Raw genomic sequence first — 24,948 nt, forward strand, 5'->3', positions numbered from 1 at the left:
CTATTTTATTTTGATTAATTGTGCAGCCCTACTATGAATGTGAAAGACTTTGTGACAACTTACAAATAGGGGAGTGGACGTAGACTGATATCTGGATTGGTATAAAAGTTTTCCAAGACTTGTTAAATTCAAAAACCCAACATTTTAAAATAAATGGGAAAGAGAAGGAGGAATGGTTATATCTGAAGATGAATGGGGGAAATAATTGTGAATTACAGTCGAAAACCAGCTTTCACACAGCTGGAGGGAATCTGGATGGAAAAGCATCTTGAGATTCTTCATTGCTCAGGAGAGGCACCAAGGTGCTGGAACAAATTGTTATGATAAAATTAAAATGAAGATAAATAAATGCTTCACATTAAGTGGTTGCAGTTGCACAAAAGCAAATAGTTGATGATAATAATGGCTTTTATCTCCAAAAAATGAATGTGAACGTTTTGGGGCTTTTGGCTGCTACTTGATTGAAAAATAAATAATTAAATAATAAAGAAAGAAAATTAATAAAATCATTTCCACAATGAATTATTTTATTTCTGTCATCTGGCGCCCAAATACCTGCAGAGGGTAGGCGAGGTTTACATTCACGTCTCGTCACCTGTAAGCTCTTTCTTCCTTCTCTGGCTTACACACACACACACACACACACACACACACACACACACACACACACACACACACACACACACACAACTCTCGCATCGGTAATAATATGCATCACACCTTCCCTACCCTCCCGTATGAAAGCGGTCAGGGAATTAGCCGCCCTGGGCGCGCGCGTGTTAAGCCAGGGGTTGCGGGAGCGCGCGCGGATTGTCCACCATCTCAGCCCCTCGCCAGGCTGTGCACCTCGCGCGTCTTGTCATCCATCTCCATAGCGAAGAGCTGATCCTCCACGAGCACTGGTGAGTCCACTTTTTTCACCTTTATTTCAGCCGACGCGCGGTTTAAACGCGACCTGTATCACCCCAGCTGTCCTGTGTCTGTCCCCTCCTCTCCGCTCTTGACTGCGCCTTTTACGCACTTGTGCACTTATTTATCTGGAGTGTAGCTGCTCGGTGTGCGCACAGCTTCATAAACAAAGGCTGACCTGAACAACTTTTTCTTGTCTTTAAACCTCCTCTCCTGTGGCTGCAGCGGCGCGTTTCACGGTGCGGAGGCGGGTTTTTTTTCCCCCACCCGACCATCTGGGTTGCGCACAACTGTTGAGCGTTTAATTAAACACATATTTGTCGAATAAGCAGCTCCCGACAACTGCCAGATTAATTAGTCCAAATGGAAACCAATTAGTTTGATGTAGTCTGAGCTGTTCGCTGTTCCCGACTTGAATTAGCCTCCGGACAGGTGTCAGAGTGAAAGTTTGCTGCGTTCGTGACAGAAATTCAACCTTTCAAGTCTCCAAGTCTTTGTTTGAGTTGTGTGTTTCACTCTCGTGGCGTTAGAATGGTGCAGGCAGCTGTTAAAATTAGCGATGTGTAATCTGCTGTATTTCAGGAGAGACAGTATTAGACCTCTCCCCTGTTGCCCTCTGCCCCGTTAATGTTAATGTGAGGGTACAGCTGACCCTCTTGCCTCTGCTCTTGAGCTGTCAGCAAGCTTACAGACCTTTAAGCCTCGCGCTGAGACGCACACTTGGACGCATTTGCGCACTCCTCCTGTGCCACAGTGGGCAGGCAGGAAGGACACACAATCAACACGAGTCAGGCCTTGGAATAAATACAAAAGGTGCTGATGCTCAGGTAAGAAACCCGAGTTCAAATGTAATAAGAAAAATCTGATAAAACACAATATGATCTATGTTGACATTGACTAATATTGGACATCTGCGTTGTGATTTATGCTCATGCTGGTAAACAGCTATGTGCAAAGGGGCAGTTCTGGCAGGACTAAATGAAAACTATCATATCTGAGTGTTGGAACGCAACTCCAGCCCATTTTATAATAAAACAGATTGGCTTTGTAACTGAAAGCTGTAGAAATATCATTTATTTCTTTGAAGTTTGCTGTCCTCGAGCTCAGAATCACCTCATTTAGCTGGAAGATTTGCTGAGAGCCCTGTTTTTATAATAACATAGATGCTTTGTTTCCTTGCGTATAATAACCATAGTGCAGAATCTGTTTCATTTATCATTTTGTCCTTTCCTATTGAAACTGTTTGTGCTAGAAGCAACAGAAAACACTGAAAAAGTTAGCTGCTGATTTGGTCTTTTCTTTTATGTTGTCGTGTATTTGACGAGATATGAGTCTTGTTAAGTCTTTCTGCAGAAGAGACTTGGCCAAGAGAGAAAACTAAAAACATTGTAGAAACGAGGGCACCTGCCACACGCTTCATAAGAATCCAGACAATATCCTATTCCACTGTCTAAAATAAATACGATGAATTTAGATTTAGAGCCAAACCCACTGACAAGTGCTATTCCTACATTTCACTAGGGATCAATAAAGTATCTATCTATCTATCTATCTAAAGAAAAATCATGGTTGTCAGTCACTGATGTTCTGGTCGATGTTTATTTAAAGTGCCTGCAAAGAGTGCATGCATATTGATTCGCATGAGCAGTATTATAATCATTCTTGGGAGTTACAGCAGTATCGGCGATTGGGGGAAAAGGTATCATGACTAATGAATTAAGTGATTAATGCACTACACACGGGATGAGATAAACAAACTCTTCATGTGATTCTCCAAAAACATCCACAGCAGCACGACTTTATAGATATAATCTATAAACACATCTGCAAAGTTGTCATCTGGGGACCCAGGGTGAATCTGAGCCACTACAAGAGAGCTAAAAGGATAAGAAACAAAATTGTTCCTGGATTGTATCTAAATGTTGTTGTTTTTTTATACTTTCACCTCTTCAGGTCTAACCCATCCCCAGGTCGTCAAATAGGGATGCTTTGGGTTGCCGTCTGACTGCAGCTGTTAACCCAAAGCATCACTATTTGACGATCTGGGGATTAGACTTAACAATCAACTATCTCTCTCCAGGAAGTTACATTTTGTTGTTTTAAAACTCACTCACCAAACACCCTAATAAGAATGAATATGTGTGTAACATGCAGCAATGGATCGCAAGTAGACATCACTTTGTTTTTAGAGGGTCAAGATCCAAAAGGTTTGGTAGGCACTTATATCCCTGTGAACCGATGGATAACTTACATTAAGTCTTTGACCTGCTGAACTCTGAGTGACATATTCTCCATTTCGATCTTGGCTCTGTGTTTGCTAACACATTAACTGGGATTATCGTGGAACCGTTTGCATATGTGTAAGGGGATTGACTGTTGAAGCGCTCTGCATGTGGTCTGTATACATTATTTGGATCGCTGTTGGCGCGTTTAAATGTCTCATGGCATGAACGTGACGAGCCGTGGGATAATCGTGCATTTTTGCAATCCCTTCTCTCCTCCGCCCGCGATAATACATACTGATGGAGGAGTCTGTACAGCTCCGTTACTCACAGAGACTCAATATCATAAGTGAGTCGTATATTAAATGTGTTCTTACCACCTGATCACTTTGGTGCCTCTGTCTTCAAACTGTATGATTTCTCAGATGGACACCACGGCACACTTTAATATATTCCTGAATGAAATGTGATGAAAGAACAGACATTTTGAAAATGTATGAATGACAAAGAAAAGTGGAGTCAAGTGTCTCTCTGTAAAATTAAAGTCATTGTATAATTCAAACATGGCGATAAAAAACGCCCATTATTTGTTATCGTCAAAAATTTGAATTTATAAGAGCATTGACAATCAGTCACAGATGAGAAACTTGTATTGCTCTCAGCTGTGAAACCTGGAGTTTTACTAACAAGGTCATGAAAGAAGTACACAGACCTATCTGGACTCATTTACTTAATAATCAACTTAAAATCATAAAAGAACAATTTTAGAAAATGATGCCGCTGCCATAACCGTCATCCGTCTTGTTGTTTCTGAGCTTGTGGATCAGTTGAGAAACTGATTAATTGTGTCATTTTGTGCACTCTATGAAATGTCTCATGTTGTATGTCTTCAAGCTTGTGGACACTCATGTGCTTTCTCGTAGTGTGAGACCTTAGTCCTCAGCTGTCTCTTCACACTTCCACTTTTTGATCTCCGAAGAATGAGCCCAGTATCCAAATTACCCCAACAGATTGTAAACTGTGCCGCTTGGATTGCAGTGTGAGCTTAATCTGAGCCTACAGCTTCATTTGGGTGAAAAAAAAGAGATGAGACAGCTTAACTTTGGCTTACAGTTGATCTGTCATTCTAAAACAGCTACTACTGTGTGATTTCTCAAACACGATATTTGAAAGTAAAAGCAACCTGAAGTTGATCGACGAATGTACATCTGAACGACAAATCACTACCACGGGGCATTATCAACTCTTTACAGGTACTTTATTTATACAAAGCCTGTTCTTTTAAAGAAAATTGTTGTCATATGGTTATGGAAATATTAACTGCATTTCTTCCCGTAGAAAATACGAATTCACTTTATTTATTTCATTTCATTTATGGCAGAATTATGGCGGATGAACAGTAGATAACTTGTCATACATTTATGAGATCCTGTGAGATAAGCAAAGTATCATTATTGCTTAATACTGTAATTTATTATGCAAAAATAAAAGTGAAATTAAATATCTGAGGTAGCACCTCTTTATTATATCAGAGTTAGGTTTATTGTGGTGATGCATGATACATATCGGCAGGGTAGGGATAGTTACCAATTTCCTGTTAAACAATGTAGTCAGTAACCTAATCCAAATATCACAATATTATATGTAATGTAACTTGATAAGCAAAGTATCCTACATAGACAGGAGGGACACAATCTGAGAGGGAACTTTGTTTTCAGAAAGAGAAAGGTACGAACTACATTAAAGTCTTTTACCATGTCGGTCATGGGTGTCAGACAATGGAATAATCTTGATGAGGAACTCAAAAAATCTGCAAATCTGAGTGTTTTCAAAAAAAAGTATGTAAATATGATTATTGATCGTTATAAACTGAACCAACAAGAGAGTCTGGTAAAGGTCAGAGGCAGGAATCAGCAAACGCTATGTTGAGACTACAGGGAAGACTAAACAAGTACCAACTGTACCCAAACAATAGCTGACACTGAAAAGTACAAATATCCACTTTTGTGAAGAATTCAACTGACTCTGTTAATCGAGACACAAAGGAGAATCAATTGGTCCATGATGGAGTTGCTAAACTGGTCACTGAATGCAATCGACAGAGTGTTCTCAACAAGGCGTACTGGTTCTGGTGAGCCTACATGCCCGGACGGGACCTTCATGGCCGGCTACACAATGGATGGATGGGGAAAATGGAGAGTCTTGTGCCTTGCCGTAATGGATATAGAGGACGTTGAGGACGTGTACATATTCACGTTCATGACAATCGGAATGCTCTCCCTGGGATATGGAATGTTCATGCTACTTCGGAAGCTGAGAAAGATCGCTGCCGAGCAGACCAGTGTGAGGGCTGACAACGCCAAAACTCGGAGTGCTGTGGTGGAGATGCGATCTGGCATCTCCACAATGTGCGAGTACATGGGAAAGATGCGAGCAGACGTGGCTTCTAACCAAGAGGTCTTGGTGAAGCTAAGCGCGGCGAAAGCTACAGAAGAGATGGATGAATAAAGACGGCAATACTGGCTCTCACACCATCCCAGTTAACAACCAAATAACTGAAACTAACCTATATCGATTGGATCACCTTATGACTGTGTTACACTCCAGGCAACAAGTAGAGACTGTTGTTCACTCATGATGGACCAATATAGACACTGTGCAGACACACACGTAGTCTGTTGACTGTCTAGAGCTGGACTGCAGCTCTGTTCACTGCATGCTGCTGTAACATGTACGTCAAAATACAAAAGAAATATAACTTGTGGAAATAATGTATTCTGTGGGCAACGGGGGCGGGACTAGATAAGCATCTGCTTCTCCCGCTTTCCCTTTCGGCCATGTGTACTACCTGATTTTTAACTAAGATGATGTGTGATGATGACTGTCTAATAACATGCCGAAATAAATAAATAAATAAATAAATCCTGTAAGAATACACACTTGTGCTGTTGTGTGGGACTTGTGAAGTGTTAGATAAATAACATATTGTCCGGCTAAATTTGTATGTATATAATCCTAACCCATGAGAAGCAGGTTATAATGTTTATCGGTGAAATAAATGAACCAATATTTGTAAAACAATATCTCTGTTATTTAAATAAAAGAGCTGTACAGTTTTGTGTGGGACTGTTTGAAGTATTCAGCAGGTAAATATACAAACATATATAAATATACTAACTATGAGATAGTGACACACACTGATTAGTTTATAAGTCATTATTATGAGAAAAACAGCCCACAAGTAATAATAAAATAATAATTAAAAAAATTAGGTTGTCTATTTTTTCCCAAGTGGCATTGATGGGTTTCCATAGTAACAGGCACTTCTGCTCACGTTTGTTGGCTTCGCTCTGGTTTTTGCTTTTGTTCTTGTGACCAATTAATTCATTTCACATTTTCAGGCCAGTAAAAATGATTTGTGTTTAATGAAGAAGAAACTCATTCTTTGCAAAAGATAGATCTCAAACCAGTGACGGTGGTTGCAATAAGTCATCACTTCCCTTTCACAGGTCATAATCCAGAAAAATGGGGACAAATGTGCTAAATCAGTTTTTTCTGCATGGTTATCCAAATTTCCTTAACCTTGAACCCCTGTTTTTCTTTTCATGTATCATCAGAGGGATGAAACGGAAAAGAACGTATGCCTGTCACCACAGAAATGAGTGAGTCGTCGTCCATTCACTCGGCGAAGCTTGTTTCATTGGCCCGATCGCTGTCCGGGCTTGGGATTGATGCCGCCAATGGAGGCCCAATCAACCCCCCTGACGATGAGCCACCTCCTCCGGTATGGTCTCCTCTGAATCCAACCCACATGCACACAGAGCTTTGTCTAATTTGCAAACTCTTTACACTATATTACTCTGTGAGTAATTTGCTGCTTGTAACCCTCATCATTCATTCATTCATTACCTGCGTGTGCTTTTGTGTGTTTGTGTAGGAGTCCGGCATCGATCTAGGCCCTGGGCTTTTTTTCTCTGATGGCAAGAGGAAAGTGGACTACCTCCTTTGCTACAAATACAAGAAAAGGCAGTCGTCCAAGCCACGCCTTTCCATTGCATCCAATGGGAGTATACCACTACCGATACTGGGCCGATGGGAAACAGAAGCAGAGTCTGGGGAAGCAGGTGCACCTGCAGGAGAGGCGGAGGAGCCGAGGCTGTCCGAGGAGGAGAAGGCTTTAATGAGGGAGGAGTTTGAGGCAGGTCTACTGGAAGCTGGACTACAGCTCGAGCGTGACAAAGAGGTGTGTCTGCATTTCCAATGAATTTTCTTTCATTTCCTGTACACTGTAAAAGACACTATTGGGTCTGAGCCGTCCTTAAGTGATTCGACCTTAAATCCTGTGATTGGACGGCTGCCAAACAGGTTAAGGATAAGACTCAGTCTGTCCTCTGAACCTGGAGGACCTGTTTGCACTGTAATTAAAGAGAGAGCTTATTAGAATCGGCTATATTTTATGGGATGGTTTAGCAACAATAACCGGATAGATGTTTGTGCACGTGTGTATCCGTGTGTGTGTTTTTGTCTGTATGTATGAGACGCTTGTCAGTCAAATCAGCTGCTGTTTTGGTTGAGGATTAAGACCGTTGACCGTAAGTGTGAAGCCAAAGGCCAGATTATGGGGCCTTATTAGAGAGTGATCCACTACTCGGAAGTGCGCGCGCTGGCACATGAATGTATACTGTGTGGGGGGCAAATGATGTGTTGAATGGGTATCACTGTATCCTGTAAATACACGTCTGTATCTTTCTAACCGTGGCCAAGTATGATTAGGGTAACGTTCCGGGAAGTGAACAGTGGAGAATCCATTTTAGATTGAGCGGGGAGGATCAGAGAATGAATCTGCTCAGTTGTGTTGTTTGCTTAGATGAGAACATGAGGGAGTGTACAGCAGTTTTCTTCATGAATGTGCAATTAAGTTTGTGTACAATCTGCATTTGCAGCCAAATTGTGGAAATAATAATAAATTAAAATGATATAATATGTAGCATAATTTAGTAAAAATGTATTTCCTTTTCAAGCATCCGGGAGTAGCTTTATTTTTATTTATTATTCTGGTATTTTCTAGCTTGACAGTAGTAGTGCAGAATCTGGTGAGTGAGAAGGATCTGTAATAGATTTTAATGCTACCATCAGAAAATTGCTGACAGCACACAACATTAGAGGTGTAGCAGGTGTTGCTGGTGTATCTTAATTGCACACGGATCATTACAGTAATTGCAAGGACAGGTTGCAATTCGGTGGTCCTGAAACGAGGTAAAAGCTTTTCACCTTCTCAAACGATCAAAATGGATAATTGGCTACATTACTGTGGCTTTCAGCTGGTACCTATCCTAACAGGTGATAATTATCTGGGCTCGTTTCCTATACTTTGGAGGATTTGAGGTTTCTGGGCTTGGAATAATGGGATTCCCCACAAAACAGCGTCATTATAACACAAAGTAGCATGCTTACAGGTTTAGAGGAGGCTCATCGGGCTGTCTCAGGGCAAGTAGCAGGAGCAATTACATGAGAAGACAAAGAGAGGGAAGGTGACAGTTACCTAGTTAATCTGTCCATGTAGGCCTGCAATAAAACCCACCTGTAATCCAAATCTATCTGGTTGATGTTATGAAGTTGTGCGTGTAGTGTTTTTTTTTGTTCGGATGTTCTTATTAATCTGTGCGTTTATGTGCAGAGGGCAAACGGCCTGGGGTTTATCCGACTGCACATCCCGTGGCCGATACTCAGTCGAGAGGCGGAGCTTCAGAAGATCAAAGTTGCTGTGAAAAAGGTCAGTTACACACCCTGGTCTTTGATGTTATAGTTTTATGTATGAGTGCACATTTAAAAGGAAACCTATTATGCTTTTATTTCCTTTCATTCAGTGTGTTATGTAGGTTCTCGTGCATGTAAAAGGTCTTGAAAGTTAAAAAACCCAGAACTCCTTTTTCCAACAGAAAACACTGCTCCTGAAACGCCTCGTCAGTAGTGCCACCTTTTATTCCATGACGTTGTGACATCACATTATGTCACCCTGTCACTATATTCAGGGTAGAAGTGAAGCTAACTGGAAGCTGAAAACACGAATGAGCCGACCTGAGGCACTGTGAGCGGTGCTGGCTCAGGCATGTGTGAGCTGACCAATCAGAGCAGACTGGGTATTCAGGAGGCGGACCTTAAAGAGACAGGAAAACAGACAGAAAGCTACTCAAATGTATAGTGTGTGACTGAGTAGATTCGATCATACTGTTTTTCATGTGTGTTTTCATTGAGCAGAAATGTGAACTGAGGAAACGGATGGGCATCGCTGGGATATGGGATTCCTTCGTGACCAAAGTCAACATACCGTTTCAACCAGACGTCCCTGACTTTGACATCCAAAAGGACTCACAGACTCGCGTCCATTTCAAAACCCTCAAACACGCGTTTATCAGAGACAAGCTACATCTGTGAGTACCCGGACTGACGTACCCTTTTGAGGTGTCACCTTTGGCTGGGGATATGCAGATATTTTTAGTGCATGAGCTCTTACGTATATTGAATTTTTACTGTTCACACCTCTGAATTGTAAATTCATCAATCTATGTGCTAGTGGGACACAGCAAGTTGCAAGACGAGTGTAATAGTAACAGTCTTCCCACGACTCATTGATCTTTAACAACAGAATATTGGATGCTTACACTGGGTCTGCTTCTTGTCATTTCCTGCAGGTATGACATCAAATCAACAGAAACCGTATTTGACAATGCAACCCGCAGCAGAATAGTGAGTTCAGAAACAAATATCTTCTAATTCATTGTGTTTTGCACTTGTGTTTGATCTCACATACCATTTGTTACGTTTGCTTCTAGGTGGCTGAGATTATTTCACGCACTACCTGCAGACAAACTTGCCAAACCACTGGTGAGCTTCAACTTTTGCTGTGGCTTTATTCTCCTTTTTCATACCGTTCATAAGCATGCTGTCGGGTCAAGTAATGCTGCCTGTGTCCGTATGCTATCCGTCACAATGTGTCACACCTCCTCTTTGTGTCCGAAGGCATCAACTCATTATTGGCTCGGGGTGTCTATGACTCTGCCTTCCCTCTGCATGATGTGAGTAGAACAGAAATAGCAACTTGTCACATTTGAAAATACATTCATTATGATTTTTTGGGGTGCGCTGCATCCACTGTATGTAATGGACTTTATACAGGTTAGTCAGTATTTGCAGTATGCAGTAACTTTATGAAGATAAATGGGGAAAAGGGATGAATCTGAACAATTTCAGCAGAAAAATACTGTTCTCAACCTTGAGCTACAATTATGATTATGGATAAAATATGTCATCTCATGTCAAGAGCTGATAAGTGTTTTTCTTCAGGGGTCGTTCACAAGGAGAGGACGGAAAGATCAGCGAAATGACAGACAGGTGAGATAAGAGGCCTCAAGTCTTTTCAAACCACACTAATGTAAGTAGAGTCACTGAAGATGATACAAGTCTCCTTCAGGCAGGAGCAGATAACACTGTTAAAAGCCTGATGACAGCTGATGATGAGTTTGTCCTGATCTTGCAAAATGGGGCATCATCAGTCAGTGCTTGTCATCTTGTAGGATGTGTTGGTTTAGGAAGCAGATCTCCGGCGTCACGTTTGAGCCTCAGACCTGTCAAAAGTACATCAGACATGTTTGATCTTTTTTAACAACGTGAGACCTGACAAATCTGAATGCGACATTGTAGTTTGAGCTGGTTGTTTAATAAGTGTACACACAGGCCTATAAACTTGTTTTACGGTCCCTTTTGTGGCTCCACAAGCAGCTGACTAAAATCTGACACATTTGCCGCAGGTGATGTCACTTGAGTCAGCACCTAATAGGGCTGAAGAATGAAAAAAATCTGGGGGTAAAAAGTGAGCCTGCCCCTCATCTCTGCTCAAGGTTAACTTTAGAAAACTGTAGTTTGACATTTTGAGCTAAACAATGTTGTGAAAGTGCGATGCTAAACCCGCGAACCACTCTTTTAAATGTGTGATGTCCTATTACGTCAAATGAGGACAATGGAGGGAATAAAATCTGATTGTGTATTTTTAAATTAGGTGTATAAAAAGTTCATAAAAAGGGTCGGAAGGATTCAGCAAATAATAATTGGCTATTTGACATTATAGCTCATTTACATTATACTTGTACAGTTGTTGTAAATAGATAACGGCCTTGTGACAACAGTATATAAACAATCCAAAGCTAGATTTTGTTTGGTCTGAAAATGCCATGTCTTTATTCTGACGTTTGTATCCTGTATATATTGAATAATAGTTGTCTTTAACTTGTGTTTTACCCTTATCTCGTATGTCCGTCAGCTCCTCCATGAAGAATGGGCGAACTATGGAGTCATGCATAAATACCAGCCTGTGGACCTGATCAGGTACTGAGCACAGACAAAAACATAAAGTTTTACTGTAGCTAAAACTTGAGACTAAAAGTGTTGGCTTGTATAAATATAGTGATGATTTTGCTGTTCATAAAGACACTGAGTGCATTCAGCATATTACTTCTTATTTAATGAATCATTTCTCATGTATGAAGCTACTTTGGCCTAAAGGTGGTGGAAGATGACAGCTAATAGAAAGCATAAAATGAAAAGGATCTATACTCTGAGGTGGATGAAAGTGGTCATTAAAGCTTCTTGTTTTCTGGCATTTAGATTTTTACATTTCTTTATAAAAGTGGAACATTTGAGTGCATAGTGGTGCGAGAGGAAAGGTCAAGGGGTTTGCTAAAAAAAGACTGAAATCCTGTGGCATCTTTCATGGAAAAGAAGCCGATACTTCAGCAAGATCTTTTAATGGTCGAAGTGATTGCTTTCAGAAAATGTGGGACTAGACTTCATGGTGATAATCTCACCCGTACTTGGGGGGATACTGTTTACAACTCTGGACCAGGGGTGGACCGACTTATCAACCGACTGTATGACATCACTGTCCTTAGGTCCTGCTAGTCGCTGGCTGATACATTTCCTTTATTTCCACAGGAAGTACTTTGGAGAGCAGATCGGGTTGTATTTTGCCTGGCTGGGTGTTTATACTCAGCTCCTCATCCCTCCCTCTGTCCTGGGCATCATTGTCTTCCTGTACGGCATATTCACTGTGGATGCCAGTGTGCCAAGGTAAGCAGATACAAGTTCTTCAAACTTAACTTTAATGAAGAACATAATCAAATCAAAGTCGCTGTACGTGTGTTTATATTAATTTCCATGTGTATTTATTAGCCAGGAGACATGTGATGACAACCTGAACATCACCATGTGTCCACTGTGTGATGGAGTGTGCGACTACTGGCGTCTGAGTACGGTGTGCTCACTGGCCCGAGCATCGTACCTGTTCGACAACGGAGCCACAGTTCTGTTTGCTATTTTCATGTCTCTGTGGGGTGAGTATACACAATCTACACAATTAAACTATGAACTTTATTTATGATGCACACATAAAGGTAGGCAACTTGCTTTTATGTGGGCATTACGCATGATTGGAGCGAGTGAATAGATTTCAATCTCAAGCTGCTACCTGGCATGTTACTGCACTGTGGGCCACCTTTGAGGTGCCTCGTGTTTGTTTTAAGCGTTCAGCTTCGAATACTTTGCCACATAATCATTACTGTCAGCGGCTGAATGTTTGTCAACATTTGGTCAGTCAGCTTTTTGTTAGACCATCTTAACATTTCTGCCTTGATAACATTTGCCTCCCTTTTAATACACATCGATCAGGCCAGGAAGGCTTTCATAAATCTGTTGCTCCACACGTAGTAAGCTCTAGAGTGCGTCTTTTTACTCTATCTCTAAAACATAATTGCAAAATATAAGACCTTCTTGTGTTATCAGTCAGGGTTTTTTATACTTTCAATAATTTTTTAACATCTTCTTGTAGCTGCCTGTTTCCTCGAGCACTGGAAGAGGCGACAGATGTGTCTGAAACACGCCTGGGACCTGACGAGCTTAGAGGATGAGGAGGTACAAAAATACATTTAAGAATTCTGTATTATTTCTGCACAAACACACATTTACATTATGGTCTCCTGTTTGTTAAAGTGCCAAGTCAGTCAGCGTGAGAGTGTTAACCTCATGGCTCAGGTCAGCCATGACGACAGTGATCAGTTGTGGTTTGTTGTGTAGATTATCATAAGTCTCAGAGCAGTGTCCTCCCCTCAACACACACATGGTGTGCACATACTGTATACGCGAGGCGTCTCATGTATGCATGCATCAACACGACTCTCTGCTCTGTGAAGGGCCTTAATGGGATTGGCCTGCTCTTAAAGCGGTGCACTTGCTGTATAAGATGACGCAATGGGGTCGCAACATAAACACTGTCTCTCTCTCTCTCTCCTGTCACTCTGGCTCTGTCTCTGTCTGTTTATCTCTGCGTGTCTCCTCATGTATTTCTGTCTCGGCTGCCTGAAGGAGCGAGTCCAGGTGAGTCCATGTGTCTGCACCCATTTAATGTAGCTCCAGTGGAATCAGAATCTGGTTTAAGAAGCTTTATTATTTTTGCATTGGTAATAACTTAAGCAGTTTAACATCAGATAATGACAGTCAGTCATCCAAAAAAATAAATGTTATAAAAATACTGTGTGCATCCAAATATTATGTAGTTTCACAAATAATAATGATTTCTATACTGGCAGTTGGTTTGTGGTGCTAGTTTGCCATCAGGATTATTGATCTACAACTTGCTTCACTTTTGAGAAGCATACTCCCTGAAGTCTTTCCCTATAGTGTATTCTAGTGAAAACAGGAAACAGTAAACAACATTTCTAACACTTCTTGAGTCATTCAGTCAATTAACCCTCACTCCAATAAAATAACAAAATGACCAATTGACGCTTAAGTCTCCTTCGTGTACATGACAGTGTTACAGTATATCAATGTCTTCAAATAGAATAACACCCTTTTTATGTGTTTGGACAGAAGATACAATCAAAATTAGTCAGATCACTTTTAGAATAGCAATATTTTAAGATAACTTCCAAGTAACATTATGTTGTGAGGCTATAACTTGAACGTGACTTGTGTACAGAGTGCCTAAAACTGCAAAAAAAAAAAAAAATGGTGGAAGAAGTATTCAGATCAGTAATAGTAGCACTACACCAGGGTGAAATGTCTCCACTACAAGTAAAAGTTTTGCATTCAAAATCTGACGAATTGTGAGCAGCAAAGTTTTACTCATCAAAAGGAAAAGTAGTGAACAGACTGACCTCAGTCAGTGTGACATTATATTATTGGATTATTATTACCTCTGCCAAGAAGGTCATGTTTTTTAGCAGTGTCCATTTGTTTGTACATTTGTTTTGTTTGTTGGTTGGTTGGTCCCATTAACTTTTCCTGCCAATCCAGATAAATAGACAGATCCAGGAATTTCCTCTAACTTTCTTTAACATTGCAAGATTTTTGTTCATTTCTGAGGGAATGATGGATTCCCTGGATTCTGACATAAAAACTTGTATAGGCATATTTATGTGGCTGGTATTTATGAGTGGATGTAGTGGATTTAAATATGTGTATGTGATATTGGATTAGGCTTTAACTCAATTAAAGGGAAATGTTGGGCCTTGGCAGAGGTCTGTGAGGTCTCTACTGATGCCACTCTAGTTACTATTGCGTTACTGTGTAAGCAGCATTTCATCTTTTTGCTGGTCAAGAAAAAAGTTTAATCTACAATAAATAATCTATAATTAATCAATAGTGCATCATGTTATATTGACTGGGCATTTATTTTGTATGTAGATTAGTAACTAAAATAATAATCTTCCTGCAATAATCAAACAAATATTTGCCTCTGAATGTAAAATAGCATAAAATGGAAATACTAATAATACTAATAAAGTACAGGTATCTCAAAATTATACTTACTATAAGTATAATTCTACTTACCTTTCACCCCTGACTGCAAATATCATGCAACAGCTGTCAAAAACGTCCGAGAAAAAACTCTAGCTATGTTTTGTGAATATGTAGCTTTAGGTTCATTTTGGGCCGTAGATTCTGTTGACTACACAAAAACATTGTGATTTAAGGTTATTTGTCCTGGCAGATGTGATTCCTTACTCTGCCGTGCTGTCCCATGTATTTTCAACATGTGTATGTGTGTGCTGCAGGAGGAGCTGAGGCCTGAATATGAAGAAGCTCTACAGGAGAAAAAAGCGAAGATGAAAGCACAGTCGAGGCAGAAGGTATTGAACCCGAGTGTCTTGTTTTTATGTGTTTCAGGTACAATTTATTGGCTCGTAACACAAACTGCACACATAGTTCTCATTCTGTGATTTCACTCTGTTGCAGTCGACTCAGGCTGGAGATGGTGTCGATGGAGAAACAGACCGGATGCTGGCCTCCCAGGTAGGACTGCGCTGCTCTGTGTGATAGGACATTATGTTGACAGAGTTGGACAGGGGGGCTGGGCTGGCACACTGAGGTGATTTAAACGTACCTCAAAGCAAATTCTAACACAGATCTTATTGCTTCAAGTACACCACAGTCAGGTGACGGTAAACGACTGCACACAAGCAAATATTACAGCCCGTCTAGGTTTTTCATCGACGATAAAGTTATTACAGACAAACTCTGTCTGTATGAGTTTATGTCCGTGCGTAAAGAAGAAACCCCCTTCACCCACAGTGTGTGGTTGAGTCCAAAGCTGCTTACCTGCCTGAGATTAGCCCAGATTACTGATGGAGAGAGACAAGGGAGGAGGGAGAGGAAGAAGGGGAGGGGATTTCTGTCCTTTCAGATGGCAAACATGCACCTGGCAGACAGAAAACATAATGCGCGTGTGTGTGTCTGTCTGTCTGTCTGTCTGTTTGTATGTGTGTGTGCAGAACATGTGCTTAGCATTCATGCAAATCACAGACTGTGCATGCATTCGAAGGGTAACGTCGATATTTTTCAACCTGGACTTTATTTACACATTATTTATTTTTTTGTGCCTAAGCGTCTAATGAAGACTAATATTTTTCAAATTTGTCTAATATTGAGTGAGACTGCTGCAGCTGACAGACACCAACCGGGGCCTCAGTGTAATCCTTTGGGGCAACTGCACACTGTCAAAGTCTACATCCACTACGAATGCTTATTTTTGCAACTGGCAGGCAGTCAGTCAGTCACTTAGAGACACAAACAACTGAAAATAGACTCCAAGTTGAAAAATACAGAGTTTAGCTTTGAAGCATAGGCCAGAGTGTGTGTGCGTTTTTGTCTGTGCACCCACGTAATCTGCATGTTTTGTCCTTACAGCCAGAGCCAGAGTCCCTGGACATTGAGGATCACCTGTCAGGTTATCTCGTCAATGTGTCCACCTTACTTTTTCTGGTACTGCAGTTATACTCTATACTTTATATTATCGCTTTTTTCTGAGCTCCGTCTGTCTCCTTGTTGATCCCCTTTTTAATGTGACGGTTAAAATGTTTGCTGTGTCATTCAATGCACTTGGTTAAAGTCCAAATTTGTGTTGAACAAAAAATAAAATAACAGAAAGATAAAGCTGGGATAGTGATGAAATAGAAAAGAAATCATCAGATAAGAAGAGGGAATATATAAAAATGGATGTTTACATTTACCAAATATTAAAAACACACCGTCAACATAAATAATTTGTATCAAAGAAAACAAAAGAGTCTTGTTAACTCACCTTTGTTTGCATGTGTGTCGTGTGTGTTCAGATCTTTGTGACCTTCTCAGCTGTGTTTGGGGTGGCAGTTTATCGTATCTGCATGTTAAGCGTTTGGTCCATGAACCCTGATCCTGAAGCCAAGGCCAGCGTGAGGATGACCGTCACCACCACAGGCATCATCCTGAACATGCTGGTCGTTCTGGTGTTGGAAGAGGTCTATGGAGCGATCGCCGTGTGGCTGACTGAACTGGGTATTGTACTGAGTGCTGTTACAAAGCAGAGCATTATATAGGAAGCCATATTGTTATTTATTGTGTCCACACTTTGGCTGATCAAATGTCCCGCTGGAGACTGAATGTGGCAACACTGCTGAAATAAAAGACCAGATGACATTTTATTCCCAAGAAAAATTTTGAGTGCTTGTCTCAGTTAAAAGATGGCACAGTACCAAGTGCATCAACACTGCAAAAAATCTTATACATAAAATGTCTCATTTCTAGTCGAATTATCAACCTGAGCCCAATGTTAATGTGTCATGGCGTGTAAATAATTCATACTTAGCAAAAGCTTTTGAAATGGTCCAGTAGATCGCCTCAGCCGTTGCAGCCACGACACGGCTACAACAGCTGCAACATAATCCTTTGATGCAGCTCTGGCTGTCAAAGTTACGTCCTCTAATAGAGAGGCTGAGGTTGTTGTTACTGTCTGACAACATTATGGAAAAGATTCCTACAGAGATAGAACTTTTAGAGTAAAATCTTTTTTGTAACCAGTCTGTAAAAAGTGTGCATTTGTTGAGCTACTGTTGTAATCGTTTTTTGTGCCATTTTGGGTCATTCTGTTTGAAGTTGTAGTTGCATTTTTAATTTGATTGTATGCATTAGGTGTTGGTTATAAATTCTAACACTGTACAACACAGGTTATTTCAGCATGAAAGACCATGTTGCTGATTTAGAAACCGCAGGTTTATCTGAAGAAAGTGAGCAAGTGTGTCTCACAATTGTCGTGTCTCTTTTTCCAACAGAACTTCCTAAAACAAAGGAAGAGTTTGAAGAGAGGCTCATCTTTAAGTCTTTCTTTCTCAAATCCATGAACGCCTTTGCACCTATATTCTATGTGGCCTTCTTCAAGGGCAGGTTTGTGTGTGTTTTATAAAGTCTTACCTCACCCAGTTCACACCTGCGTCTATCTTTCTTTCTTATCATGTGACCTTGTCCTCCCTCCACACAGGTTTGCTGGGCGGCCTGGCGATTATGTTTACGTCTTTGGAGACTATCGCATGGAGGAGGTAGGTTCAGTAACGCACATTACACACTGGTTGATGTTTGTGTGTATATATATGTACAGTAAATGTGCATCGGTGTCTTTTTTTCCCCCACAGTGCGCTCCACCAGGCTGCCTCATCGAGTTGTGCATCCAGCTCAGCATGATCATGCTCGGAAAGCAGCTCATTCAAAACAACGTGTTTGAGGTTCTCATACCGTACGTGCAATTTTACTCCTACAACCATACATTTCTTCCCTCATTTGTTAAATATCCAGTCTATACCATCTTTGCTCTGACTCCATCCTCCATGTGTTTTTTTGCAGTAAGCTGAAAAAGATGTACAGAACAATACAGGAGGAAAAAGGAAAGAAAAGAGCAGCAGAAAACAACGAGGAGAACGAAGAAGAGAAGAGACCAAAGCAACAGTTTGACAAAGATTTCACCCTTGAACCCTTCGAAGGCGTGACCCCAGAGTACATGGAAATGAGTGAGTCTCTCTTTAACTCACTGAGTCACTCACTACTCCAATCACACAATATATATGTTTCTTTATTTAACTTTGTGCCCTTGCATGCATGTTTTAATATTTACAGTAATCCAGTACGGGTTTGTGTCTCTGTTCGTGGCCTCCTTCCCGCTGGCGCCGGCGTTCGCCCTGCTGAACAACGTCATCGAGATTCGCCTCGATGCCGCAAAATTTGTAACCGAGATCCGGCGGCCTGACGCCGTGAGGTGCAAAGACATAGGTACAGATGACACATGAGAGCATTTCCGCTCTGTCAGTCTCTGTGTGAATGTGAAATGACCTATCCTGGAACTTTTAATCACTTTTCTTTTCCTTCACTCCGCTCTGCCCCTCCATTTTTGTCTCTTTGTCTCCATGTCTGTCTGTCACTTTCACACACACGGATGGACACACATCCCTTTCCCTCTTTGTCTCTTTTCGTGCACATCCTGTCTCCAGGGATTTGGTACAACATTCTCTGTGGAATCAGCAAGTTCTCTGTCATTACCAATGTAAGTGTGTTAGTGAGTGAGTGTGTATGTCTACTGTGCCCGTGACCTTTGACCTATAGTGTGGCAGACAAGTCTTACTTAAAAAATACATCTATCTAATTTCTTTTTAACATCTTCTCAAGTCTTTAGAATAAAGTTTGTATTTCTTTGTTTTGGTTGCAGCACAGTTCGCTTCTAAAGGGTCAGTGGACCCTCGTACTGCATTAAAGCTGCTCTGTGGAGTTTTTGTGTGAACAAACAATATTAAATTTACATTCAATCTTTCTCACCAAACAACATTGTGTGTATTGTTGCAGTCTAACAAATGTGTCGAAGGCATGAAACATTTGCTAAGCAGTTTTTAAATAATCTGCATTTATAGATGAACATTACTTTTGTTAGCTGGTAGTCTTCTTCTTGTTCTTTGCCTTTGTTGGTGCATTTCTAAACTTCTTTACATGCTACCGCCACCAGCTGTCAATCAACCAGTGGCAGGAATGTGTCCCCTCTTCTCATTTCTCAGTTTATACACCCTCGATTCCTTTCCCCGCCTCCTCTCCTCGTGTCTTAGTCCTTCCCACCTGAGATGAGAGTGGGGGAGGCGAGGAAGAGATAGGAGGAGAGAGGAGTTGAGGCAGCAGGTCTTCATTCAAGGAGACCGATTATACTACCTCTTCTTTGTTTTATGCGTTCCTGTGCATGTAAAAGATCTTGATAGTTAAAAAGGTCGAAGTCAGCACAAACAGAAGCTCCTCTCTCCCACAGAAAACACTGCTCCTGAAATGCCTTGTCTTTAAATCTGTGACTTTGTGACATCACACTACGTCACCATGTCACACATTTGCATAATTAATGCCTCGTGGCACGTAAGAATTGATTTAGCACAGCTGCTCTATTGGGTCAGGCATGTGTCAGCCGACCAATCAGAGGATACTGGGTATTCAGGAGGGGGGCCTTGAAGAGACAGGAGTGTTTCAGACAGAGGGGGAAATACAGTGCTACAGTTTAAACCTATTCTAGTAGTAACCCAAAATAAAATTATGAACCTGAAAATGAGCGACTAAAGGACATCTGTGTATCCTCGCTCATAGCTTCTCCTGCAAGCCTCCTCAATCCTCGACCCTCTCTCTGCTAGCCTTTTAGGAATCGAGACATCCTGTAATATGACATGCTGAGATTGGTGTCCAGGTCACCGGCAAGAGGATGGAGATGGGAGAAGACAAGGAGGCACAAAATAGAGAAATGAGAAGAGCCTTGTCTATCATGAAACAAAACAGGAACTGCTTGTGAAGACTGCTCTATAGCACTGCTAGTGGTCAAAAATCTCATAGGGTACCCTAAGTCTAAATGTCATTAACACTCCTTGTTTGTCTTCTCAGGCTTTCGTCATCTCCTTCACGTCAGAGTTTGTTCCACGAATGGTTTACCAGTACATGTACAGTGTGAATGGCACCATGAACGGCTTCACAGAGCACTCACTGTCCTACTTTAATATCAGCAACTTCCCGGCTGGCACCGCGCCCACCACCACCCTCTTCACCGGAGTCTCTATGTGCAGGTCAGATTGACTCTCTTAACCTTGACATACCTGGATTTCCCTTTAAGTCTTTGAGCCCAGCAGATTAACCCTTTCTGCAGTTTTCAGAAACTGCCAAATCTGACACTGACAGCAGGGATTTTACTGACGCACATCCTTCTGAGAATTACAAGATGTTTCTTTGATCGTAAACAACTTTCATATGTTGTTCTAGGTTTGTCTTTGCTAATACTCTGTTGGTGCTTTTCAGGTATAAGGATTACAGAGACCCACCGTGGGATCCAGATGCCTACACCTTCTCTAAACAGTACTGGTCTGTCCTGGCTGCAAAGTTGGCCTTTGTTATATTCTTCCAGGTATGTACATAATGTTTATAATGGTAGATATGTTAATATTGAGCCTAATTACATGATTATTGTTACGATGATGATGAAGGTCACCTGACACCTGTCTTTTGCTGCACATCCAAATACACTAAGATATCAATGCACCATTATGTACATCACAGTGTGGACCTCAGTGGGATTTTTACATATATGAGTTAACAAGGGGTCACAGGTTGACATTGTGCTATAAAACTGAGTCTGAAGCGCACTGTTTCACTGAAATCGTGTATCTGATAGCGAAAACACTGTGTTTATTTTGACAGCAGATTACCAATCTGTTGCAGTGGTGCAGTGTTGATTGGGGAACTGTAAAGACAAGGGATGCGATGATTAAACTAAGCCCTTGTCCTCTTCCCTACAGAACTTTGCCATGTTCCTCAGCATGTTGGTCGCCTGGATGATCCCGGACGTACCACGATCTCTGCGCGAACAGCTGAAGAAAGAGAACATGATGCTGATGGAGTTTCTGCTGAATCAAGACCAAGAAGCACGTGTCAAATCTCACTCCCCGAGACGCTCCATCCCCTGCTTCCCCGCCAAAATAGACATTGTGGTGGAGGCACCGCAGGAAGAAGAAGAGGAGCAGCAAGTGGAGGAAGAGGAAGCAGAACAGGTCGAGATAATTCTGGATGAACCCAGAAGGAGCAGTGACAGTGATCCAGAGGTCGGGAGATCATTGGACGAAGCTGAAGAACCTGCACAGGAAGAGAAAGGAGGTGAAGGAGAAGATGAAGGTGGAAAAGTAGAGGACGGAGAAGAGGAAAAAGATAAAGAAGTGATTGAAGAAGATGGAAAGGAGGATAATGTGGCAGAGGGAGGAGAAGAAAAAGAAGAAGGGGAACAAAGAGAGGAAGAAGAAAAGGAAGAGAAGGTGGAAGAGAATTTTACTGTCGATCTGGACTCCTTCATGAGCGAGCTGGGCCTGTTAGGTGAGAGGAGAAAGCTTAACGTTTACTCTTTATTTTTGGCTTTTGATCTTCAAAGTTTGCTAAGTAATTTTGTCTTGTAATTTCTCTATTTCATACAGATGAAGAACCCTCATCCAGCACGGCTACAGCTACAGAGCTTCCCCGCTCGGGCTCCAAACAGGACAACCAGAGAGACCAGGAGCCTCCATCACTTCCGTCATCTAAAAGAGGCTCCACTCAGAGTCTGAAGAGCTCCAGGGCAGACATTACAACATCAGATAATGACACTAGGCTCTTCTCGCTAATTGCTCCTCCACCGAGAGAGTCAGGCTCAAGGGCAAAGGCCCGCTGCTCCACCCTGCCTTCCCGCCACAAAGGGGCTGAGGCCTGTTACAGCCTACCACGGCCCAGTCACTCCACCAGCCTCACGAGGTTCCAGCAGACACCCACCCTCACTCCCCTGGTTCCTCTGGGCTCTTCGTTATCAACCTCATCCAACCCTCTGTCTCCCCCACGCACGCCGGTCACACCGACATCTCCACATCCCGAACAGTCCCCATCAGCCCAACAGTCCCCATCAGCCCAACAGCCTACAGCTCCCATTGAACTATTTGCGCTGAAAGGCCCTCCGCCTCAACAGCCTCGCTCCAGGGGCAAAGCCCGGTGCTCCACACTGCCTCCTCGACAAAGAGCCCCTGGTCCCGAGGAACCCTCCGCCAAGCCTAGCCATTCCACCAGCTTTACAAAGCTGGGGGATCGCATCCCCCCTTCTCCCAGTGAACTGAAGCGTAACACGGCAGTATGAGGGAGCGCTGGACAGCAAGGGAAAGGGATAGAGGGTGGGAGGGAGGACTATCCAGATTAGCCTCTCCTGTCTGTTCCTGGAACCTCACCCCTCCATCTGTACTCACTATCTGCATACATAATACCTGGGGTCTGGAGAGAGACCATCCTGATCAACAGAGCATTTGTTTTATCCTCTTAATCTTCACAGACATGTTTGTACTACTGAGTGGTTTAGGGGCTGGTCTAGACCAGGAGGGTGTTGGACAATCCAGAGAAAGACTGCTCTGAAATTCTCCCTGCCATGCCTGAAAAAAAACACCACTGGACTGAAATCTTTCTATTCTGTTTTTTTTTTTTGGGATGATGTATTTTTTCTTTTGTTGGTTTGTTTTTGCCCACAGACACAGCTCAGTAGCCACTGCTCCTCTGTTATCTTCAGTCCCACACATGCAGCAGTGCTGCCTTGCAGACAAGAGGAAATATATACAGCACAGCTAGTATCAGCAGTTATTCTTGTAGATCTACTGTTTATTTTTAGAGGTTTTGATATATAAAAAAAATGTAAAATTATAATAAAAGAAGGACATATTTTTGAAATCTGTTTTTCCTTTCGAACTCTGGAGGTCATGGTACGGCTGAGCAATATGGCCTTTAAAAAAATACTGCTTTATTTTAAGTCCATGTATTATAAATGTTGATGTTTCAAAATCTCCTCAAAAGCACTTCATACATGCCACGATTGTGCTTTGAAATCAAATATGAAATGTTTGACCAAACACCCTTTATATTGTAAGTGGGCTACACTTGCTATGAAAATGATTGATAATGTGTTATGATTATAATGGGCTTATGACTCTTACACAGTGCTATAGGTGCATTTTATGTTCAGTTTTTGTTCATAACGCACTACAATGGATTATAGACATGGGCTTCATAGAGAGTGTTGCCTGTCATTGTGATAATATTGTAGGTATGACTATTGGTACTTTCACAGAATATTAACACAAGTGGATTTTTGATAAATAATCCTCAGTAATGTGGATATAATGACTATGAGTGGGTAAAGGCAAGTATAAGAACAAGTCGAAGAGTCTGTTAAGTTGACTGTAATGTCAATGTAAATGAGGGTCATTCTGCCCTATCACAATATAACAATATCCACAATCTGGAAAAACATATAGTCTAAGATTCCCACAATAATATAATGATATAACAATACGATATATTGCCTAGCCCTATGTTATGGGTTGTTTTACGCTGCATTTTGCCACAAGGGTTTTCATTACTGACAGGAAAGTTGAAAATGTTTCAAAGTTTATGTCAAGAAATCACATTCAGTTTTAATAAGATCGGACAAAAACATAATACACCCATTGGCGCTCGTTTACAGAGATGCACGCTGAACAAACACGAGACCAACGACAACAACAACAACACGACATTCATAACATGTCACCTGAGACGGTAACAGTGTCAACACTGACAGGCCTGTTGTGTTGTCTCTGTTGCCCCCCTCTGGTGTATGTCGAAACACCAACAAAAGACTCCCTGTCTTGCATTTTAGTATAGATGCTCAGCGTTGTGCTGCTTTGCTTTTGTATCTTAAATGAGATATTTTCAAAGTGCTCCTGCAAAAGTATAAAACAGAAACACCTTCTGCATGTAATTACAAGCCGGATACTCAGATTGCCTCCATAAAAACTGAGCGGGGAAAACAGTTAATATCAACCATGGTAACTTGATTTTATTGATGTGTTTTATTATTAACCCGGGCATCTATTGATGCAGAGTGACGTTTCCCTCTGTGCGTGTGTGCATGTGAAGGTTCCTCTTTCTCCTCTGCTCATAACCTGCACTGACTCCTCCTCCCCTGCCCCACCAGTGAATGGGGCCTTTGTGGGGGCTTCCCAGCATTCCTAGGGAATTCTTGCAGGTGAGGGTACGCAAGCAATCGCACACCCAGATTACTGTTGCAGCTTTTATTTACAACGGGAAACACATAATACTCCAGTGCTGAGCGCTTACCTCACCGTAAAGAAGTTGCTGCAACTACAAGGGTGTGATCACAAGAGCAGAGCAGACAGTGTGGGAGGAGGAAAGAAGCCCGTTCTTTCCAACCAGGTGAGCGACCTCACACAAAAATCAACATGCTCACTGGAGCCCATCGCCCTCACACACACACACACACACACACACACACACACACACACACAATGAGGTACATCGCACAGATAAGGGGAAACATTAGCTCGTGAGTAAATATTTGCCTTCCTTTTTTTGAAATTTTATGCTGTCTTTGAAAAATGGCTCCACAACAGCTTAA

General features: G+C 41.7%; 1 protein-coding gene across 1 annotated transcript; it reads left to right on the forward strand.

Annotated features, from left to right (window-relative positions):
• The first annotated feature begins 821 nt into the window (after positions 1–821).
• ano2a (anoctamin 2a) lies at positions 822–23,151 on the forward strand. The gene is made up of 28 exons (XM_084363821.1): positions 822–902; positions 6,749–6,915; positions 7,069–7,374; positions 8,809–8,904; positions 9,390–9,562; positions 9,824–9,878; positions 9,965–10,016; positions 10,152–10,207; positions 10,476–10,523; positions 11,449–11,513; positions 12,120–12,254; positions 12,357–12,517; positions 13,012–13,094; positions 13,545–13,556; positions 15,239–15,313; positions 15,420–15,476; positions 16,371–16,445; positions 16,796–16,997; positions 17,771–17,882; positions 17,977–18,034; positions 18,128–18,228; positions 18,336–18,499; positions 18,606–18,758; positions 18,977–19,029; positions 20,388–20,566; positions 20,796–20,901; positions 21,293–21,860; positions 21,959–23,151. Exons 2-28 carry the CDS (start codon positions 6,772–6,774, stop codon positions 22,642–22,644), a joined length of 3,975 nt encoding a protein of 1,324 aa, XP_084219947.1. The 5' UTR covers positions 822–902; positions 6,749–6,771; the 3' UTR covers positions 22,645–23,151.
• Positions 23,152–24,948: the final 1,797 nt, after the last annotated feature.

Source organism: Pagrus pagrus (assembly GCF_965226575.1).
Source record: "Pagrus pagrus genome assembly, chromosome: 10".
Classification (NCBI taxonomy): domain Eukaryota; kingdom Metazoa; phylum Chordata; class Actinopteri; order Spariformes; family Sparidae; genus Pagrus; species Pagrus pagrus.

Bases quoted from the DNA above. Each gene is read 5' to 3' on its own strand.
- ano2a (XM_084363821.1), top strand. From the start codon at position 6,772: ATGCCTGTCACCACAGAAATGAGTGAGTCGTCGTCCATTCACTCGGCG. The intron at 18,759-18,976 runs GTACAGATGACA...TCCTGTCTCCAG, and splicing joins CGTGAGGTGCAAAGACATAG to GGATTTGGTACAACATTCTC. The intron at 19,030-20,387 runs GTAAGTGTGTTA...TTGTCTTCTCAG, and splicing joins AGTTCTCTGTCATTACCAAT to GCTTTCGTCATCTCCTTCAC.